Source organism: Equus quagga, chromosome 10 (assembly GCF_021613505.1).
Source record: "Equus quagga isolate Etosha38 chromosome 10, UCLA_HA_Equagga_1.0, whole genome shotgun sequence".
In the NCBI taxonomy this organism is placed as follows: domain Eukaryota; kingdom Metazoa; phylum Chordata; class Mammalia; order Perissodactyla; family Equidae; genus Equus; species Equus quagga.
The window spans coordinates 1,847,577-1,868,152 of record NC_060276.1 but is presented as its reverse complement, the minus strand read 5'-3'; the positions used below and the strand labels follow the sequence as shown (position 1 = coordinate 1,868,152).

Here is a 20,576-nt window from a genome sequence, read left to right as displayed (position 1 = left end):
TTTCCGCCCCGCCCCCGAGCCGAGGCTCCGACGCCCAGGACTGGGAAAGAAGCGGCGCTTCGCGGCCGGGCGGCGGCGCCTCAGGCGCGCGGGGAGGCTGGGCGGGGCCTTGGCGAGAAGACGAAGGGCCGCTTCTCTAGCCCGCATGGTCGGCCCACGTCTCTGTGGTCCTGGGAGGGGGCGGGGCCCAACCGTGGGACGAGAACGGGGTGGAGCCCCCCGCGCCTGGGCCCCGCCTCCCGCCCCTCCTCCGCCTCCTGCCCCTCCTCCGCCTCCTCCCCTTCCCCCGACTAGCCCCTGGCGAGAGGGGGGGTGGGTGGAGATTCTGGGGGAGTGGCGGAGTCACTGTCGTTTCAGCCAGGCGGCGGAGCGGACGGACGTGCCTGGTGCCCCGGGGAGGGGCGCCACCAGGGTAAGAAGAGGGCGAGGAGGTGGAGGTGGAGAGGAAGAGACGTCCTCCCTGTCTGAGACCTCTCGAGGCTCTGACCCCAGAGGCTAGGGGACTGACAAGTTCCTTCACCTCGGCTGCCTGAAGAGCCCACGACCCTGGAGGGCCCTGAGCCCACGGCACCAGGGGCCCCAGCACCGCCCCAGTGGCCTAAAGCGACAGTCTCAGGGACCACTGCAAGGTTTCCAGTTGCCTAGACAACGAACCCAGGGTCAGAGCAACAACCTTTCCAGCCACCTGCCTGGACTGCTGCCTCAGGCACCAGTCCCAACCCCGTGCGTCCAGCCCAGGTGATATGCCGGTGCTCTCCACCCCCCAGCCCTCGCGGGTGACCACGCTGAAGCGCACAGCTGTGGTCCTGGCCCTCACGGCCTATGGAGCCCACAAAATCTACCCCCTGGTGCGGCAGTGCCTGGCTCCAGCCAGGGGCCCCCAGGTGCCAGCAGGGGAGTCCACACAGGAGGTGTCCGGCGCCACAGCAGCCGTCGCAGCCAAGGCCGGTGTGAACCGGGTGTTCTTGCAGCGACTCTTGTGGCTCCTGCGGCTACTCTTCCCCAAGATCCTCTGCCGGGAGACGGGGCTGCTGGCACTGCACTCAGCCACCCTGGTGAGCCGGACTTTCTTGTCAGTATATGTGGCCCGCCTGGACGGCCGGCTGGCCCGCTGCATCGTGCGCAAGGACCCACAGGCCTTTGGCTGGCAGCTCTTACAGTGGCTTCTCATCGCCCTCCCTGCCACCTTCATCAACAGTGCCATCCGCTACCTGGAGGGTCAGCTGGCCCTGTCTTTTCGCAGCCGTCTAGTGGCCCACGCCTACAGCCTCTACTTCTCCCAGCAGACCTACTACCGAGTCAGCAACATGGACGGGCGGCTTCGCAACCCTGACCAGTCCCTGACGGAGGATGTCGTGGCCTTTGCTGCCTCTGTGGCCCACCTCTACTCCAACCTGACCAAGCCGCTCCTGGATGTGGCCGTGACCGCCTACACCCTGCTTCGAGCAGCCCGCTCCCGCGGGGCCGGCACAGCCTGGCCCTCGGCCATTGCTGGCCTCGTGGTCTTCCTCACAGCCAACGTGCTGCGAGCCTTCTCACCCAAGTTTGGGGAGCTGGTGGCAGAGGAGGCACGGCGGAAAGGGGAGCTACGCTACATGCACTCTCGAGTGGTGGCCAACTCAGAGGAGATCGCCTTCTATGGGGGCCACGAGGTGGGGCAGGTTGAGGTCCTGAGCACAGAGGAAAGCCTGTGGCTGGGAGGCCTGGGAACAGGCAGCCATGGATGGTGGGGACAGCCCAGGGCTGGTTAAGACTGATGCCAGGGGTGTGGGCAGGCCACGAGAAAGGGAGGCTAGGGACAGCCAGGGCATTGCGCAGCCTAGACTTAGGCACAGAAATGGAGAAGCAGGAAGGCTGGGTGGGGACTGCTGTGGGCCGGCTGGCTGCATGCTCCAGGCCACTTCTGCTTCCTCTCCTCCTCGGTAAGGTTGTCCTGGCCTTGGAGCTGCGGATCCTAGCAGTTTGAGCTGCTAGAGCTCCTGGCTCACCCCACTCTTGCAGCCGGCCAGGAGGCTCCTACCATCAGGAAGCAGGGACGGTGGGACGCGGCCTGCTGCCTGGCCTCTCCTGGGCCTCTGGGCCCTTTGAAGGCCAGCGTCCGGCTGAGTTGGCCGGCCAGGCAGGCGGGTATTATGGGCATGACTCAGCCCAAGCGGAGGTTAATGAGCAGCGCCTAGCGCCACAGCTACAGCGGTGGCGGCGCTCGTGCGGCACTCGCTCGGAGCTCCAGGTCAAGCCCTCCCACGCCTGAGCCCACGGGCTGGCCTGGCTGCTGGCTCAACCTCCTCCCCGAGGTCCCGGGCCAGGGATGCCGGGCCCAGGCTGCCACTGCGGCGGGATGCACTTCCTGCCCGCCCAGCGTGGCCGCCCTTCCGCCCGGGTCCCAGGCGCCTAGCTCCCCGGCAGGTCAGGCCAGGGCCTGGCTGGGGGCCCCCTGCCGAGAGCCTGGTGCTGGGAAAGGTTACTCCAGGCCAGTGCTCTCTTTATCTTGCCTTGGCCCCTCCTCTTCCTCGTGCTTGGGGTTGCAGCTGCCTCAGGCCCTGCTCTCTGAGACTCTGGTTTCAGTTCTGAGTGCTTCACGGGGGAGGGGCCCAATGGCACCCATCTCCTGAAGGCCTGTATGTCCTCCCTGAGTCAGGTGGCCTCTTGCGCCCAGAACTTGTCTCATTGGCTGAGCATTGGGTGGAGAGGCAGACTTGTCCCTGATTTTTAAAAAAGGCTTGTTCCTGAACTCCGCGGAGAGGGCCCATCCTGGGCGTGGGCCGGGCTCCAGATTAGGAGAGAAAGCGCCTGGTCTGCAGCTGCAACCCCCTCTAATCTCCTCCTCTCCCGCACGCTGGGCTGCAGGGCCTTGGCAGGCCGCCATGGCCTTGGGTGAGGCGCTTGGCACATTACCCGCAGCTACATTGTCAGCCCTGGCTGGCACTCCTGCCAGCTCCCAGCACGAGCCTGGGTTGCCAGGGTGCTCTGAGGAGGAGGGTTCACCTCAGGAACGGGAGCCTGGGCTTGAGGCAAAGCCAAGCTATGTGGCCCTGGATGATGGGGACAGAAGAGAGATCACTGGCCCTTTGGAGGACTTCCTCCAGGCTAGCTTCAGGAAATAGCACGTTCACCAGTAGGATTCCCTGGCCCAGGAGGGAGGGCCCCAGTGTGCGTCCACGGCCTGTCTGTTTAGGCCTGAACCAAAGAGCTGGAAAGCTGTGTGGAGTGACAGGCCCCCATGGGTTACTCTTACTATGCAGACAGGTGGCTCACTCCAGTCCCACTAGCTGATGTCCCGATGGACAGTGGCCCAGGCTCAGATTAACAGGTAGGGGCAGAGGTGACTGGCTAGCTGGAGGGCAGACTGCAGGGTATCCTGTTATTACTGGGATTTCAACAAGGAGGCTTATTTAGACTCACACACACACAACCTCTTGTTGCCTTGAGGAGACTGTAAACCTTTCTTAATAAGTCAAAGCATCATTTACAGGAATCTGATTCTCCTAGTGGCCCTGCCAGTGTGGTCCAAATTCCAAACCTCTTGCTACCTCCAGGCTGTGTGAGCTTGGGCAGGTCACTTTGCCTCTCTGGGCTTCAGAGGCCTCCTGTACAACGGACACGAGAGTACACGTGCAACGGGACGTGGTGAGGATCAAATGGTGTGGAAGTACTTGGCAGAGGAATCGGGGCCAGGCTGGGCAGCTGCTGTCAGGCGGGGCTGGGAAGGCAGGGCTGGCATGTGCACCCCTACACTGAGCCAAGACATCCATGACCCAATCACCACCTTGTTGTGCCCACTTCCTGACACCTCCAGCCCCCGTGCTACCACGGGGAGCCTCTTTTTCTCCCACTCCCTTTCCTACTCTCTCTTTTCCAGGCCCTGCACAGGGCCCTTTTCCTACCTGTCCCCATCCTGAGATGGTGGATGGAGGCCCATGCAGGAAGGGAGAGGGGAGGGCAGAGGAGGCCAACCCCACTGCTGAGCCAGTGGGCTGGAGTCTTCAGCTGGCCCGAGGTGACAAGAGCCAGGCTGGGCATGGGGCTGCCCATTAGGGGGCAAGGCCTGCAGGGACTGGCTTGGAGCGTGCCCTCCAGGTTCCAGTGGGAGAATGAATGCAGTGCAAGTTTCTCACCCGGAAGAAGGGTGGGGTAGTAGGGGGAGGCGGGGCCTAAGTAGATAGAGACTGGTGAATCACATTCTTCAAAACTGAGTTCTGCCTTTGCTTTTCTGTGCTGCCCCTTGCTCAGTTCAGGGAGCCCCCGGCAGTTGCCCAAAGAAAAGGGCAAGGTGGCTACCCTCAGCCCAAGTGCAGAAGCTGTCCAGGGCAAAGAGGGGCATGGAGAGTGTCCCAAGGAGAGAGGTAGTGGAAATGGGGACGGAGTGGGCCTCAGAAGGGGGAGTTAAGTCCCTTCTTCACCACCGTTGTACCCTAGTGCTGGGATGTCAGGCAATCCCGTACCCGCCCCCCGAATTTAAGACCTGTCCCCTGTAAACGCAGTCCAGTCATAACCCCAGCTCTCAACCTTGTCATGGCCATCAAATGGCATAGCGTGTCTGCACGGCACTTGGGGCCTCTTGCTGTCACCCTGATGGTAGTTACCACGAGGGCTCTCAGTCTCTCTCTGTCCTCCCTTCCCCTGCAGGTGGAGCTGGCCCTACTGCAGCACTCCTACCAGGACCTGGCTTCGCAGATCAACCTCATCCTTCTAGAACGCCTGTGGTATGTCATGCTGGAGCAGTTCCTCATGAAGTATGTGTGGAGCGCCTCAGGCCTGCTTATGGTGGCCGTCCCCATAATCACCGCCACTGGCTACTCAGAGGCAGGTGAGCACCAGGGCTCCCAGGGGGTGGGGCAGCGGCCCTGTGCTCCTGGACCACTGGGTGCTAGGCTTGGGAGGGCCCAGCACTCATCCCTCCTGCCTGCCCCTTCTGCTGCTGAGGCCATGAATCCTGGCTGGCATCCTTGAGATCACCAGGGGTCACACTCTCCCACAGCTCCTTGTTGCCTTCCGCCTGCGTGCATCTCCCCTTTACAGCATCTCACGCTCCTTGGTACCACTCAGCTGAGCCCGGGGACTGCAACTCAGGAACACTCTATGTCCCTTCACCAGGTGCATGTACCATTGCCCACCTGTCCTTGTCCTCAGCCCAACTGTAACTTGGAGGTGGGAGGATGGGGAAGTACCTCAAGCAAGCCCCTTCATCACTCAGGCCTTGGCTTTCCCATGCCTGAACAGCTCTGGGACGTTGCAGAGGGTAGAGACCTCCACCCTAAGGCTGGGGGTCGGCGGATGACACGGAGACTGGAAAGCCTGTTCTGCCCCTGGCTTTAGCACTTGGGTCATCAGGATTCCCATTTTGTTCCTTTACTCATTTGCAACGTATTCATTCTATTCTTAGTCTTTTTGAGGCTGCCCTTTGAAAGGTTCACGTGCAGACCTGAGGAGTCTGGGTTGGTCAATAGCTCCTCCTCCGCCAGGCCGTTAGACCACTTTAACTCAGGACTGGCCTGGCTGACACACCAGCGGAGCCCGGCATCCAGCTGGCTTTCCTGTTGTTCGATCCTCGGCTCTGGCTTTATTAGGTCGACACGCATCTCCATTCACCCCCGTGTTTACTGATTCCTCTGCTCACCAGTCCTTTCCCGAAGCCCAGGTACCTTCTTCCCAATAGACATCTTTTAGAAGTTCTTTCTGCAAGAGAATGGGAACTTCGCAATTATTTTGTTGTCTGAAATGTCTTATTTTACCCTTTTTCCCAAACTAAAGTTTGGTTGGGTGTGGGAGTCGAGGCGGATAGTTATTTTCTCTTGGCCCGTTGACAATATTCCATTGTCTCTGTTGGAAAGTCTGTTATCAACTTTGGGCGCCCTGGACAGCCTGCATTGTCTCTCTCGTTACTTTTAGACTTTTCTCTTTGGCATTCTGCAGTTTCGCTCTGAAGTGTTTACCTGTGGCTTTCTGTTTATCCTCCTTCGGACTTGTATATCCTTTGAATATTCAGATTTTTCAATCGCTCTGGAAAATTCTCGGCCGTTATCTTTTCAAATATCGCCTCGCTCTTGCTCTTTTACTCTTTCCTCCTAGAACTCCTGCTGGACACGCGCTGACTTCTCACTCTCTCCTTTGCGGCTCTTCATCTCTCTTTGCTGGTCCCCATCTAGCACTATCACTGCTGAATTCTGGGAGGTTTCCTCAGATCGTCTTGCTTGCTCATTCACCAGTTTTCTCTTTGGCTACATCTAATTTGATTTTTTTTTTAATTTCAGTGATTATTTCTATAAAATTCTATTTGATTCTCTTTTTTTGGGGGGGAAGATTAGCCCTGAGCTAACATCTGTTGCCAATCTTCCTCTTTTTGCTGAGGAAGACTGGCCCTGAGCTAACATCCGTGCCCATCTTCCTCTCCTTTATATTTGGGACGCCTGTCACAGCATGGCTTGCCAAGCGGTGCAATGTCCGCACTGAGGATCTGAACTGTCAAACCCCGGGCCGCTGAAGCGGAACGTGCGTGCTTAACCGCTGTGCCACTCGGCCGGCCCCTGATTCTCTTTTAAATAGAAATTTGAAAAGAGAAATTTTCTTTTTCAAATAGAAATTTCAAACTGCTTGTGTCTGTGTCTGCTTTTCTCCTCTTTTTGACTGCCCCTTTTATGCTGTGTATCATATTAATCGTACTTATTCAGTGGTCTCTATCCAACTCTTCAGTTAGCTGAATTCTTGGGAGTCTAAGCCAGCTTTATCTTCTCTCTGCTGCTCTACACTTAGGGTCCTTGTGGGTTTTGCAGCCAGACTTCCCTGGGAGCCCCTGGGCCTGACCTCCCCGGCATCTTGGCTTCTGTTTTGGTCATGCACTCCCGGTAATCAACCAGTTGGAGGCAATTTGCATGTTAACTTCTCAGCTCAGGGAGGAGGGTTCCTGAACTTGGAGGGACTATTCCTTTGAACCCCAGACACGTAATTGCAGATTCTTAGAGGAGACTTTTGTTCCCCTCACCTAGGGCCCCAGCGACATGAAACTGCCCTGTCTCCTCCATCTCTGATGATTTCACAGGAGTCCCTGGCTGCTGGCTGCTCTTTTTGCTCCTGGGAATTTCCCTTGCTTTCCTTGGAGCCCGGTTCTGCTTTAAAAGGTGTTATAGTTTATGCGGCTTGGTAGTAAGAGGGTTTTCAGTTATACATAAGGAAAGAGAGCCTGACTTCAGAACCAGAAGTCTCTTTGATTCTTTCCCTGTTGGCTTCTCTACCTTGGGACTTCCATACCCTCAGCTATCTGTCCCTCTATGGAAGACCCCCCAAGACGAAAGATCCCATGGCAGGGGGGTAGTTACTTTCCACCAATGGGCCAACACAAACAGTGGCCTTAATTCAATTTAGGACCCAGTCAGCACACCTGGCCCAGAGCCTGGGGAGGGACCCATGAGGAAATCAACCTGTGATTTCAGTGAGGAAGCCCCTGCAGCCGCTTCCCTCTCTGGCTAGCACTGGGCACTGCTGACCTGTCTAGTCCCTGAGGCCTCTTCCTCCTCTGAAGGCCTAGGACTTTTTAGAGCCTCTGCTGTGCCAGGCTTCATGGGTGATTCAGAGAAGCATGAGCCCCTGTCTCCAGCCTCATGGCCCTTAGAGTCAGTTACTTGAGAAAATGTGAAACATTTTCATCCCAGCCCTCTTGCTCGCTCCACTTTTGTCTTACTGGCCCCCCTTTTATTCCCCCAATGCTTCTGTCTCAGGGCCTTTGCACATGCTGCTGGCTCTGCCAGGAATGCTCTTTCCAATGACGTCCGGTGGCCCCCTCCCTCCCTCTGTCAGAGCTTGGCTCCCAGGCCCCTTCTAGATGAGGCCTGCCCTGATCACGCCCTGCCTTTCTCTTCCCCTCCCCCACCTCTCTGCGCTCCCAAGCACTGAACACCCTATCTTTTCCACATATCTATCTGGTTTGTCATCTCTCTGCCACTTCGGACTGTGAGCTCAATGACGGTGGGGACTTTTGTCTGTTTTGTCCCTGCTGTGTCCCCAGTCCCCGACAGCTAGTGAGGGCTCCAGGTGCTTCAGGGAGGCTGAGAGCACTGGGGACTGGTGGGAGGAGGCAGGCACTCATCAACTGGGCAAGATGGAGCTACCTTTATGCTGCTGGCCTGCTGGCACTGCGCAGCTGGAGGGCCAGGAGAGGGGCGGCCTGGGTGGGAACAGCTGCCAGGGGCCCTGGTCATAGCTGCTGAGGCTCCAAGGCAGGCTGCAGAGGGCAGTTAGTTCTGTCCCTGGGGAGGTGCCAGCTGTTACCAGGATGCCCTGAGCACCTGCAGACTCTTTCCCTTTGTGTCTGTCCAGGTCTCAGCACATCCAGGGAGGAGGGCTTGTGTCCCCCTTGCCTTCTAGGGGGCTGTGTCCCTGAGGTCATGGTGGGAAGGAAGGCCCCATTCCCTTTCCAGCCTGCACAGCATTCACACAGCTTTGGAAGCCATCTGCCCTGAGCTGACTTCCCACCCGCTCCCACCCCTCCCCTGCCATTGTATCCCTGGAGCTCCCACCTCAGATAGATGTATATCCCTGGATCGAGTCTTTGGGCTCTTCACAGAACCTTCCTTCCCACCACTTCGGCCACGGGAGCCCCGGCTTCCCATGGATACCTACAATGGGCACCGCTCACTCACCCACACCCCAGGACCCTCAGAGTTGGCCTCCCCCTTACCCCCCATCACCATTGCCAGAACATTCCTTGTTTAAAAGCTCTGCCCCTTTGGGGAATCCAAGGGTCAAGGGAATCAAGGCCATTGACAAGAGAGGGTCAAAGTGAGCAACTCTGAAGCCTCGACTGAGAGAGAAAAACAAATCAAGACAGGAGCAGACCCCCGGGGAGAGATGAGGGCGTCGAAGATGGCCAGCCGTTCTCAGGGAGGCCACAGGATACAGCACTGAGGGGAGAGAGAGGGGAAAAAGGAGGCAGCAGTGGAGGTCCAAAGGGAAATATTCATGTTCAAGAGGCTCGGGGCTGCAATAGCTCCAGGTGTTGGACGCCAGTGCAGGCATGGCTCCGAGAGGGGCTGCCATCAGTGGTACAGGACACAGGGCCGGGGCAGTCTAGGGGAAGGGTTGGTGGTACCAAGAAAGAAAGCCAAATGCCTCGGGGTTCGGTTTTTATCCACATGGTTGAGATGTAATTTAGCCTTTTAAAGTGTACGATTCAGTGGTTTTTAATGTATTCACAGAGTTGTGCAACCATCACCTCTAAGTCCAGATCATTGTCATCACCCCAAAAAGAAACCCTCAACCCATTAGCAGTCTCTCCCCCAGATCCCCACCCCCCAGCCCCTGGCAGCCCCTCGTCTCTTTTCTGTTTCCACGGATTTGCGTCTTCTGGACCTTTCATAGGAATGGAATCATGCGATCTACGGCCTTTTGTGTCTGGCTCCTTTCTCTCAGCATGTTTCCAAGGTCCATCCATGGTGTAGCATGTGGCAGAACTTCACCCCTTTTTATGGCGGAATAACCTTCCATCGGATGGATACACCACACTTCGTTTATCCAGTCACCTGCTGATGGACAGCTGGGCTGTTTCCACCTTTGGGCTATTATGAAGAATGCTGCTGTGATCATTTTGTTCAGGTCTTTGCCTGGACATATATTTTTGTTTCTCCTGGACGTATACGTGATAGTATATACAATAGAAATGTCTATTCAGATCCTTTGCCCATTGTTTACTTGGGTCGTTTGTCTCTCTGTTGCTGAATTGAAAAGGTTCTTTCTGGGGCTGGCCCAGTGGTGCAGCGGTTAAGTTCGCACATTCTGCTTCGGCAGCCCAGGGTTTGCCAGTTCGGATCCCGGGTGCAGGCATGGCACCACTTGGCAAGCCATGCTGTGGCAGGCATCCCACATATAAAGTAGAGGAAGATGGGCACAGATGTTAGCTCAGGGCCAGTCTTCCTCAGCAAAAAGAGGAAGATTGGCAGCAGATGTTAGCTCAGGGCTAATCTTCCTCAAAAAAAGAAAAGAAAAGAAAAGGTTCTTTCTATGTTCTGGATACTAGACCCTTCTCAGATCTATGAGTGGCAGGTATTTTCTCCCAGCCCATAGGTTGTCTTTTCACTTTCTTGATGGTTTCTTTTGGTGCCCAAAAGTTTTAAATTTTGTTAAAGCTCATTTACCTGTTTTGCTTTTGTTGCTTGTGCTTTTGGTGTCATATTTAAGGAGCCCTACCTAATCCCAGGTCACAAAGCTTTACCCCCACTTCCTTCTAGGAGATTTATAGTCCTTGCTCTGCCCTGCAGGCTGGTGCTCCACTTTGAGTAGCTGTGGGGGGCTGAGAGAGGGGTCGTTCTTTTGTGTGTGGATACCCAGTGTCCCAGTATCACTTGCTAGAGAGACTCATCTTTGCCCCAGTGGGTCAGTATTGATTTTCCAGTGTCCCCGCCCCTCCCCTCCACTGTGCTCTGCAGACTCAGAGGCCTTGAAGAAGGCAGCCTCAGAGATGAGGGAGGAGGAACTGGTGAGCGAGCGCACAGAAGCTTTCACCATAGCCCGCAACCTCCTCACAGCTGCTGCTGATGCCATTGAGCGGATCATGTCATCCTACAAGGAGGTACTCCCCCCGCCCAGCCCAGCCCTCGCCCCTGCCATGCCACCTGTCCCACCCTCGGCTGGCAGGAGCTGAGCCAGGGCCGCCCTCCCTGCAGGTGACAGAGCTGGCCGGCTACACAGCCCGGGTACATGAGATGTTCCAGGTATTCGAAGATGTCCGGCACTGCCGTTTCAAGCGGCCTGGGGAGCCCGAGGACACTCAGGCAGGGCCCGGAGCCATGGTAAAGTCTGGTGTCCGTGTGGAGGGACCCTTGCAGATCCGAGGTAAGGGTGCCCTCCCCGCAGAGGCCTCTCTGGTCCCTGCCCTCCCACCGCAGGCACCTCCCAGCACCACCCAGAGTGCAGGGTCTTTGAGCTGTGCCCCCCGGGCGGGCTTCCTGGGCAAGCTGTGGCTCCTACAGCCTCCCTTCCCAGAGCAGTCACTGCTGGCCAACATCCTCACTCACCCAGTTCTTTTCGGGTGCACGGGCCAGGATTTCTCTTTGCAAAAGAGGGGGACATGGTCTCTGAGTGGAGGGGATCACTCAGCCACACCAGAGTAGGGGCCAGGGTGCTGTGGAAGAGGGGCCTGCGTGTCGGAGCTGCCGTTAAGATGGTTCCAGGAGCGAAGGGCAGCAGAGCAGGAGTGGACCCCATGCCTTGGGTTCCAGAGGCCAGAGAAATGGTTTTGCTCCTCCCCCGCCCAGAGCACAGCACTAGACACTGGCGGGGCCATCGACCACACACTGGCATGCTGTTGAGGGTGAGAGGGCACATGGAACCTCCCAGAAAGCAGAGGGAGGACTACTCCTCCCACTCTTCCTTCCTTGTGTTCTCTCTCCAGGCCGAGTGGTGGATGTGGAGCAGGGAATTGTTTGTGAGAACATCCCCATCATCACACCCGCAGGAGAGGTGGTGGTGGCCAGCCTCAACATCAGGGTAGGTCGAGTCGGGGAGGGGAGCACCCAACCAAGAAGCGCAGACTGGGCTGGGCTGGGCTGAGCCCTGGCACCCGGGCCTGGCCTTCTGAATCTGCAAGCCCCAGCCCTTGGCACCTGGCCTGGCTGGCCCACCTGTGTGTCAATAGCCATCGTCCCTAGATCTACACGACAGGCAGGCTAAGGTGGAAGTGAAAGACCAACGTGTCTCTGACTGTGGTCCCAGGGCAATAGAGTCAGAGTTGATAAAAGAGACTAGTGATTGCAGGATTGGCCAAGGGTCACCCAAGGGTTCCTGGGCCTATCGTTGCCAGCCCTCTCAACCCACTCCGTCCCAGAGAAGCCCAGGACTTGGGAACTCTGGTTCAAGTCCAACTGTGGCAGAAGAGAGAGCCTTCCCCCAGCCTAAGCTTGTGTCCCACCCATCTGCTTTGAGAAGCCCCCAGTGCAGGTGTCTGTGCTGGGCACACCCTAGCCCAGTGGGAGGGCTCTCAGCCACTACACAGGCTGTCTGTGGAAAGGAAGCCCTGGTGGTGGATGTCTACCAGTCTTCTGTGTCCCCAGCTAGGGCTTTGGACAGAGTCAGGGAGCGATGGAATGAAGAGGAGACCCTTCATTGGTGGGGGCAAGGGAAGAAGTGAGAGTCTTTCATTCATTCATTCAACCAATATTCCCTGAGCTCTTGGGTGAGCACTGAAAACCAGAGGTAAATCAGGGGCCTTTCCCTCTAGGAAGCCCCACCATGGGGGGGCCCTAATGTGTTACAAAGGTCCCCAGTTAGACAGCTCCCCAGGGGCCAGCAGGGGCCACAGGAGGGTGGTCATCGTCACTGGGGAGAGCGAAAGTCACATGAAGCGTCACCTACGAGCCTCCAGGCAGGTGGGCAGTGTAGTAAAGAAGTCCTCTTGCAGAGGGCAGGTCAAGAAAAGGCAGTGGAGTGGCAGGAGTGTGGAGCTGGGGGCCCTCGGGGCCAGGTCCCACAGGGACTGTGCGCACATGGCCAAGGGGGTCAGCGGCAGGCAGGTCGTCAGCAGGAAGAGGCAAGTGGAGGGGAAGGGCCTGCTGAGAGGGACAGCACAGGTTGGTGGGGTGACCCCCGTCACGCCTGGCACTGGTCACTCTTGGTGTGTGTGAGGAACTGCCAATGTCTGGTTTACCCAAGGTGACTGGTTTCCAGGCAGGCCTGCTAGAAGCCCAACTAGGCAAAACCCAGAGGCCCTGGTGAGCAGGGGCACAGCTGGCTAGGGAGCAAGGCGAGGAGGTGAGGCGGGGGAGACTGGGATGGAAGAGCAGGGCTCGAGGGCTAAGCAAGAGCTCTGGCCTGGCAGAGCTGGTGGTGGAACTGCCCTCTGGGGCTGGGAGATGTTGCGGAAGGGGAGCAGTTCCCAGCCACAGTCAGCCGGCGGTGGGGGTGAGAAGGACAGTGGGAGAGATGCAGGGAAGATGATGAGTGAGGCAGCCATGGTGCCAGCTAGGGGCCTTGGCTGCTCTCCCAGGGCTGCTTGCTCAGAGGACCCGGGGCCCGATGGACCGGCCCTCACACATCTAGATGGAGGGAGGCCTGGGCCCCACCTGAGGGGCTCAAACAACAGAAGTGGATCTCTCCCAGTTCTGGAGGCTGGAAGTCCAGATCAGGGTGTCTTCAGAGGGTGGTAAGGGAGAATCTGTTCCAGACTTCTCCCAGCTTCTTTCTGGTGGGTTGCTGGCCATGATTGGCATTCCTTGGCTAGCAGAGGCTTCACCTCAATCTGCCTCCATCTTCACATGGCATTCTCCCTATGTGCAGGTCTCTGTGTCCAAATGTCCCCTTTTTATAAGGACACCAGTCACATTGGATTAGGGGCCCACCCTACTCCAGGGTGACCTCATCTCGATTTAATTAATTACGTTTGCGAAGACTCTATTTCCAAATAAGGTCACATTCTGAGGTCTTGTGGGTTAGGACTCAACATACGAATTTGAGGAGGCACAGTTCAATCCATAACACTGACTGAGGTGAGCCAGAGACGGACGTTCACATGGGCCGCGCTCGTGGATCTTCTGTGGATTGCACAGGCCAGTAGGCCATTAGTCTTGCTGTTACGTCACACTGAGAAAGGGGGCACTTAACATTGTGGGGGGTGGGAGCTGTGCCCCAAGTGCCCTGACTCCATGCCCTGTGCTCTCCCCTGCCCCCGAGGTGGCAGTCTCCCTACCCTCTGACCACCCTCCTCCCTGCACATTCCCCCCACAGCTCAGGGTGGCCTTTTTCTAACAGCAGGCATTTTCAAAAGACCAGTGGGCATCATGTAATCAGCTAATTGGGGAGTCTGAGGCCCTTGACACTGAGCCCAGGGGCCATGGTGTCATCTCCAGGCCCCCTAGCATCCACAGGATTGTGAGAGGGCCGTGGGGGCAGGCGGAGCTGGGGCTTTGTACTGTCCACCTCGAACTCGAAGGAAAGCGCCTTTCCTGGAGCAGTTCCTGAAGGGAAAGCAGCTCTGCCGGGGAGGCTGAGACGCTAGGATCTCAGAGAAGTGGGATCGTACAGGATGGAGGGTGACGTTGACTTTCTGGGGAAGAATAGGCCCTCCTCGTGCTGGCCCCATGCTCTCTGGTGTATGTGGGGGCCTTAGGGGACAGGCCAGGGCCCAAAACAGGCATTCAGATAGGGCTCTGGACCCTGGACCTCACACCCTGGGCCCTGCCATCCCTTCCCAAGAGATCGAGAATGGCCTGCCTGCCAGCCTTGGCGTGTACTGGGTGCAGGGGGCTCTCCAAGGCTATCCAGAAGCCACAGGTGAGAGGAGAGAGGCCCACGTCCCCCTGGGTACCACGGCTGCTGCCCCCACAGGTGGAGGAGGGCATGCACCTGCTCATCACGGGGCCCAACGGCTGCGGCAAGAGCTCTCTGTTCCGGATCCTTGGGGGGCTCTGGCCCACGTACGGTGGCGTGCTCTACAAGCCCCCGCCACAGCGCATGTTCTACATTCCTCAGAGGTAAGTGCCCGGGCCGCCGGAGGGGCCTGCCCAGCCGACGGGGAGAGGCGGGGAGCTAGTCCCCCCAGCTCTGGCCCTGGCCTGTGGAGCCTGACACCCAGGAGATGGTAGAGCTTGGGGCCTCGGGAGAGGACAGCAAGATGCTGCCCCCAGAGTCAGAGGGGCCATGGCACCTCCACCTGGCACCCCACCCCACCTGCTCACCTGGCGACTTCACGGCTGTGTGGTGTGTGTGCATGATGGGTATGTGCACACGGGGTGGGGAGTGTATCTGTGTGCACGTGGTGTGTGAGCACATGTGAGTTTATGCACATGTGAGCATGTTTGTGAGTGTGCTGCGATGTGTGTGTGTGCCTATGTGTGCAGGGTGAGTGTGTATGTGTACAAGTGTGGTATGCATGAGTGTGTGTCCATGAGTGTGCAAGTGCACGGGGGGCGAACACTGCCTGGAAGGCTTTGTGGCAGGGGTCTGTGGAGTCTGGCAGCCAGGACCCACACTGAGCCCACTCAGGCACAGGGCAGCAGCAGGGCGGCAGGGCCGGCCCCTCCCTCGGTGGACACGCAGCTTTCCCACAGGCCCTACATGTCCGTGGGCTCCTTGCGCGACCAGGTGATCTACCCAGACTCGGTGGAGGACATGCGAAGGAAGGGCTATTCAGAGCAGCACCTGGAAGCCATTCTGGACATCGTGCACCTGAACCACATCCTGCAGCGGGAAGGAGGTAGGGGCAACTCACCTCTCAGCAACAGGGAACAAGCCCCAGTTGAGTGCCCTTGGTCCCAGGACTCAGCCAGGGAACCCACTGCCACCACTGCCCCTGCCTCCCTCTTGGCCCCTGAGAGATGAAGATCACCCCAATGTCCAGGAGTCCAGAGAGCTAGATGCCCCGGAGAGCCCCACCTGACAGTAAGCAGGTGGCCCCAGGTGGCCTCAGTGTGCTAGGGAAGGGAGGCCAGGCCCAACAGGGGGCATCCAGCAGGGGCCCTCACCTTCGGGGCCTGGGACACCCTCTCCAGGCTCTGGGGCTTGGTGGCAGGGAGCGCTTGGAGGGCTGGATGGGGAGCCGGGGAGGAGGGCAGTGCAGGGTGTCTGTGCAGAGGGCCTGGAGGGGAGATGGCAGGAGCAGAGGCAGAGGGGAGCCCCCACCATCCTGCTTCCTGGCTTGAGCCAGGGAGGGAGAGCACAGGAGGGAGGGACAAGCTAGTAGCAAGAGGAGGCATTGGTCAGGGTCTTATCAGGTCTGTCTGCAAATGCCCACTGTGCCCAGAGGGAAGGAGGAGGAGAGGGCGACCCAGCCGCCTGGGGGAACCTCCGGCGGGACGGGCCTGGGCTCCATTTTCTGAGTGAAATCGGAGCAGTAGGGTTCAGCCTCCTGCCTCCACCACCTAGGGGCAGCTCAACTTTGAGCGAAGCCCTCACCTCTGGAGAGTCTCCACCTGTAGAAGGGGGCGCACACCAGTCCCTCCCTGCAACAGTGCTGAGCCAGAAACTCCTGTGAGGACCCGTAGCGAGTTTGCCGGGGATGGCCAATGAGCCATGAGGATTCTCCCTAGGTGTTGTCGCCCTGGTTGCCATGGTCACTCCAGGGTGCCATGGTCACCCCAGCTTCCCCCTGGCCTGGCTGGACCTCTTTTGCTCCAGCTGCCTTCCTCCTGTCATCCATGGCACCCCTGAGGCTGACCCTCACAACCTGTTAGCATTGAGTTCAGCTGTGAGTAACAGAACCCCCCAACAGTGGCTCAAATCATTCACAAGTTTATCTTACTGTGACATAAAAGTCCCGAGGAAGGCAGACCACAGTTGGTGGGGGTGGCCCTGCTCTGTGAAGGCCCATGAGTGGCTCTATGTGTGACCTCTGTTCCCAAAGTCACCTCATGGTCCAAGATGGCTGCTCTGGCCATCACATTACATAGGATGGAGGAAGTGGGGGGAAGGAGCAAATGGTGCATGCCACCTGTCTTTTAAAAGAAAGTTCCAGGGCCGGCCCAGTGGTGCAGCAGTTAAGTTCGCACGCTCCGCTTGGGCGGCCCGGGGTTTGCAGGTTCAGGATCCTGGGTGTGGACCTACACATCGCTTGGCAAAGCCATGCTGTGGCAGGCCTCCCACATATAAAGTAGAGGAAGATGGGCACGGATGTTAGCTCAGGGCCAGTCTTCTTCAGCAAAAAGAGGAGGATTGGCAGCAGATGTTAGCTCAGGGCTAATCTTCCTCAAAAAGAAAAGAAAAGAAAAGAAAGTTCCAGAAACTGCCACATGCGTAACACTTACGCTTATACCCCGTTGGCCAGAGTTCGGTCATATGGTCACACCTCACCTCAAGGTGAGCTAGGGAGTGTAGTCTTTTTTGTGGGTGTCCGTGTGTCCTGCCAAAACTTCTAGGCCTGTGGGAAGGCAGAGTAGAGGGAGGAGGCAAGGAGCCTTTCTTTCTTTCTTTTTTTTGAGGAAGGTTAGCCCTGAGCTAACATCTGCTGCCAATCCTCTTTTTTGCTGAGGAAGACTGGCCCTGAGCTAACATCCGTGCCCATCTTCCTCTCCTTTATATGTGGGACGCCTACCACAGCATGGCGTGCCAAGCGGTGCCATGTCCGCACCTACAATCCGAACCAGCGAACACCGGGCCACCAAAGCGGAACGTGTGCACTTAACTGCTGCACCACCGGGCCGGCCCCACGCGGAGCCTTTCTGGTGAATCACCCGCTTGTTCAAGTAGCCTGCTGAGGCACGGGCACCACGTGGTGACAAAAAGGCCTGGCCCCTATGGGTGAGAAGCCTTCTGGAGAGACCACTCCAGTTGTCCTTGGGGCTCTGCTGAGCCCAGCTGCTGCCCACTGACAGAAGCATTGGCTGGGGCCTCAGCATCCCGTTAGGTCCTGTGTGAGTTTGCTGGGGCTGCTGTGACGAGGCACCACAGACCGGGCGCCTCAAACAACAGAAACGGACCGTCTGCCAGTTCCGGAGGCCAGAAGTCCGAGATCAAGGCGCGGGCAGGGTTGGCTCCTTTTGAGGGCTGAGGGAAGGATGCGTTCCAGGCCTCTCTCCTTGGCTTGTAGACGGCTGTCTTCTCCCTGTCTTCTCATCGTCTCCCCTCTGTGTGTGTCTGTGTGTCCACATGTCCCCTTTTTAAAGGACATCTGTCAGATTACATTAGGGCCCACCCTAACGACCGCACTTCAACTTCGTCACCTCTGTGAAGACCCTGTCTCCAAATAAGGTCACATTCTGAGGTCCTGGGGGGTAGGACACCCACATACCTTTTTTGGAGGGGCACAATTCTGGTCCCGACCCTTTCTTGACTGTTGAGGTAGCACCTGCAGACATTAGTGTACTCAGAGCACACGCACCCAGCAGACAGCCTTCTCCGGGGTCAAATGTGCTGCCATCTGCCACTCTCACTGGGCTCCCCAGCCCCTCCTGAGTGACCCCAGGCCTGCCCACAGTGCACATCATGCCCGCTGCGCCTGGGCCTGGGCTGGGCCCTCTGCAGACGCTGCTAGTCCTTGTTGAATTGAACAGAGCCCACTTGTCCCCTGCCCAGGTTGGGAGGCCACATGTGACTGGAAGGACGTTCTGTCGGGGGGCGAGAAGCAGAGAATCGGCATGGCCCGCATGTTCTACCACAGGTGAGCCACGCTGTCCTGTGTGGTCAGGCTCCCGCAGGCCCTGGGAGCCCTCTGAGCCAGTGGCAGAGACAAAGGGGCAGCCTGGGCGCTCCCCGAGGGCTGCGTGGGACCACCCAGGAGCCTGCTTAGTGTGCTTGCTCCCCGGGCCTCCTTCAGGGGGAGGCCACACCATTAGGAGGCCTCACTCTGCTCCAGGCCCAGCAGGGATTGGGCCACAAGGAGATAGGATCAGTGCATGGATCAGGGTTCCCACCAGGGGGCTGGGGCCTGGCCAGGGCATCAGCAATGGAGGGTCCACAGCCTCACCCACTCGGCTCTCACCCCCAAGGCCCAAGTATGCCCTCCTGGATGAATGTACCAGTGCTGTGAGCATTGACGTGGAAGGCAAGATCTTCCAGGCAGCCAAGGATGCAGGCATTGCCCTGCTTTCCATCACCCACCGACCCTCCCTATGGTAGGTGCCCCCCTTCCCACTTGCATTCGACACTCCTATGGCTTTGCAACCAGGGAGGGGGCGGTGCTGCCATTGGAGGGCCCTGGGCTGCCCGGCAAGCGTCTCCTGCTGAACGGCCTCTGCACCTCCATCCCTGTCCCTCTCCTGGCCCAGGAAGTACCACACACACTTGCTACAGTTCGATGGGGAGGGCGGCTGGAAGTTCGAGAAGCTTGACTCGGCCGCCCGCCTGAGCCTGACCGAGGAGAAGCAGCGGCTTGAGCAGCAGCTGGCAGGCATTCCCAAGATGCAGCGGCGCCTCCAGGAGCTCTGCCAGATCCTGGGCCAAGGCCTCCAGGGCGCCACCACCTGACAGAGGGCCGCGGCTTGGCTCTCAGCCCTTGCCCCTCCCCAAGCCCTCGGATCACATGAAGGACACAGCAGCGCCTGCCCACTCACCCCCACACCCAGCATGCCTTTCCCTCCTCCGAGGCCTCCTGGCCACCGGCCTTCCCTGCCTAGAGGACTGCCAGCAACTCCGAGTGCCCCTCCATGTCCCCGCCTTCTGGCAAGTAGACATGGAGGGTCCTCCCCTGCTGCCTGCCCCACCCCTGCCCCTTTCCCTGCCCCACTGTGACTGTGACCTGGGCAGGGTGGCTGAGTCCTTTCTTCTCTTTGGGGAGGGGGCGAGGGGAGGGGGTGAGCCCCAGCTCACACTGCCAGCCAGTCTGGGCCAAGCCTCCGCATTTGTGCGGCATCTCCCTCCTGAGACAAGTCCCCCATTATCCCCTCCTCTTCCGTCCCTTGGAGACCTCATGGTCCATCCCTGTATTGCCACCACCCAAGTGGCCCGCAGAGGCTCCCGTCCCATGGGACGCCCTTCCTGCCATAGAAACAGCCAAACGGGACCCACGGCCAGACAGGGCCCATCATCTGCGCCCCTTCTGCCCGCCAGGAGAAAGACTTGTGCAGCGTTTCCTAGCGAACGATGATAAGAATGTTGTCCCTGTCCCTCTCGGTCCCCAGCCTTCTCTCCTTCTTCAAGCTAATTTATTGGATACCTATTAGCAGCCATCTGGATTCCCAATGTGAGCACCCGCCAGCAGGGGAGGCGGCCCGGGTTGCGGTCCTTCCACGGGTGGCCCAGCCTCTCAAGCAGCCCCCAGCCGGCCGTCGCCCCACCAGTCTACACTGCCAGCTGCCACGGGGGACGGGGGTTGGGCAGGCCAACCGAAGCGAGAGATGGATGCTGGCACTGCCAGGCGTGAGGGCACCGGTGTTCCCAGCTCAGTGCCAAAGACGGGTCAGCTGGGGGAGCTGTCTCTGCAAAGCCAGCCCCCATAGGGGAGGGAGACCCCACCGCCGCCGCAGTGCCTTTCCGGGCCCCCAGCCCTCGGGCCAGGGAGCCTCCCTCAGTCGCTCAGTAAAAACCTCTGTGGAAAGTATGGTCCTGCCTCCCGGCCTCTTTGTCTGGTGGGGCTTCTGGGAGAGATGGGGAGGGGCAGCAGGTTGCCTGGAGGGGAAGGAATAATCTCAGCTACCAACCCCCACCAGAAGATGTCTCCCACCGGAAGATGTCCCCCACCAGAAGATGCGGCTCAGCACATTCTCCAGCTGACATGGCGGTCGGGAGGTAGATTCAGCAACAACATCACACAGAATTATTTGCTGAGCCCAACTAGGACTCTACACCAAGGCTGAGCCCGGTGCTGGGGTGAGGAGGAGGGGACTGATGCCTGCTCCATGCATGAGGAGCTTCGAGACAGATACTGTGGGAAAAACCGTGAGCAGCAAGGTGGGCTGGTGGGGGGACGTGGAGGAGGAAGAGTCCTGACCCGGGCCCAGCAAGAAGCAGTGGCGAGGAAGTGGTTCTAGACCTTCTAGGAGAAAGGAACGCTTGTGCAAAGGCCCAGGGGTGAATCAGGAGCAAGATGCAGGATGTCAATGCTGAGTGCAGGGGAAGGGGCTGGGGTTGCACTAAGGAGCCCGGACTTATTCCAGAGCCAACGAGAAGCCACTGAAGAGTTCTTAGCAGAATGGAAGCAATATGGAGTTATGCTCAAAGCAGGC

General features: G+C 58.5%; 1 protein-coding gene across 3 annotated transcripts; it reads left to right on the top strand.

The window, feature by feature from the left end:
• Positions 1-341: 341 nt before the first annotated feature.
• Positions 342-19,945, top strand: ABCD1 (ATP binding cassette subfamily D member 1). Of its 3 annotated transcripts, XM_046673060.1 has the most exons (12): positions 342-738; positions 1,287-1,652; positions 3,490-3,627; positions 4,627-4,807; positions 10,416-10,558; positions 10,653-10,821; positions 11,381-11,475; positions 14,308-14,453; positions 15,030-15,175; positions 17,989-18,073; positions 18,402-18,527; positions 18,681-19,945. In XM_046673060.1, the coding sequence occupies exons 2-12, from the start codon at positions 1,308-1,310 to the stop codon at positions 18,877-18,879; spliced, it is 1,773 nt and encodes a 590-aa protein (XP_046529016.1). In that variant the 5' UTR covers positions 342-738; positions 1,287-1,307; the 3' UTR covers positions 18,880-19,945. The 3 variants fall into 3 exon arrangements, with proteins under 3 accessions (XP_046529016.1, XP_046529014.1, XP_046529015.1); XM_046673058.1 differs by having other exon boundaries at positions 342-1,652; XM_046673059.1 differs by lacking the exon at positions 3,490-3,627 and having other exon boundaries at positions 342-1,652.
• The last annotated feature ends 631 nt before the right edge of the window (positions 19,946-20,576 follow it).

Excerpts from the sequence above, each read along its gene's own strand:
- ABCD1 (XM_046673058.1), top strand. The coding sequence starts at position 744 with ATGCCGGTGCTCTCCACCCCCCAGCCCTCGCGGGTGACCACGCTGAAG. Across the intron at positions 10,822-11,380 it reads GGGACCCTTGCAGATCCGAG|GCCGAGTGGTGGATGTGGAG; the intron begins GTAAGGGTGCCC and ends TTCTCTCTCCAG. Across the intron at positions 18,528-18,680 it reads ACCCACCGACCCTCCCTATG|GAAGTACCACACACACTTGC; the intron begins GTAGGTGCCCCC and ends CTCCTGGCCCAG.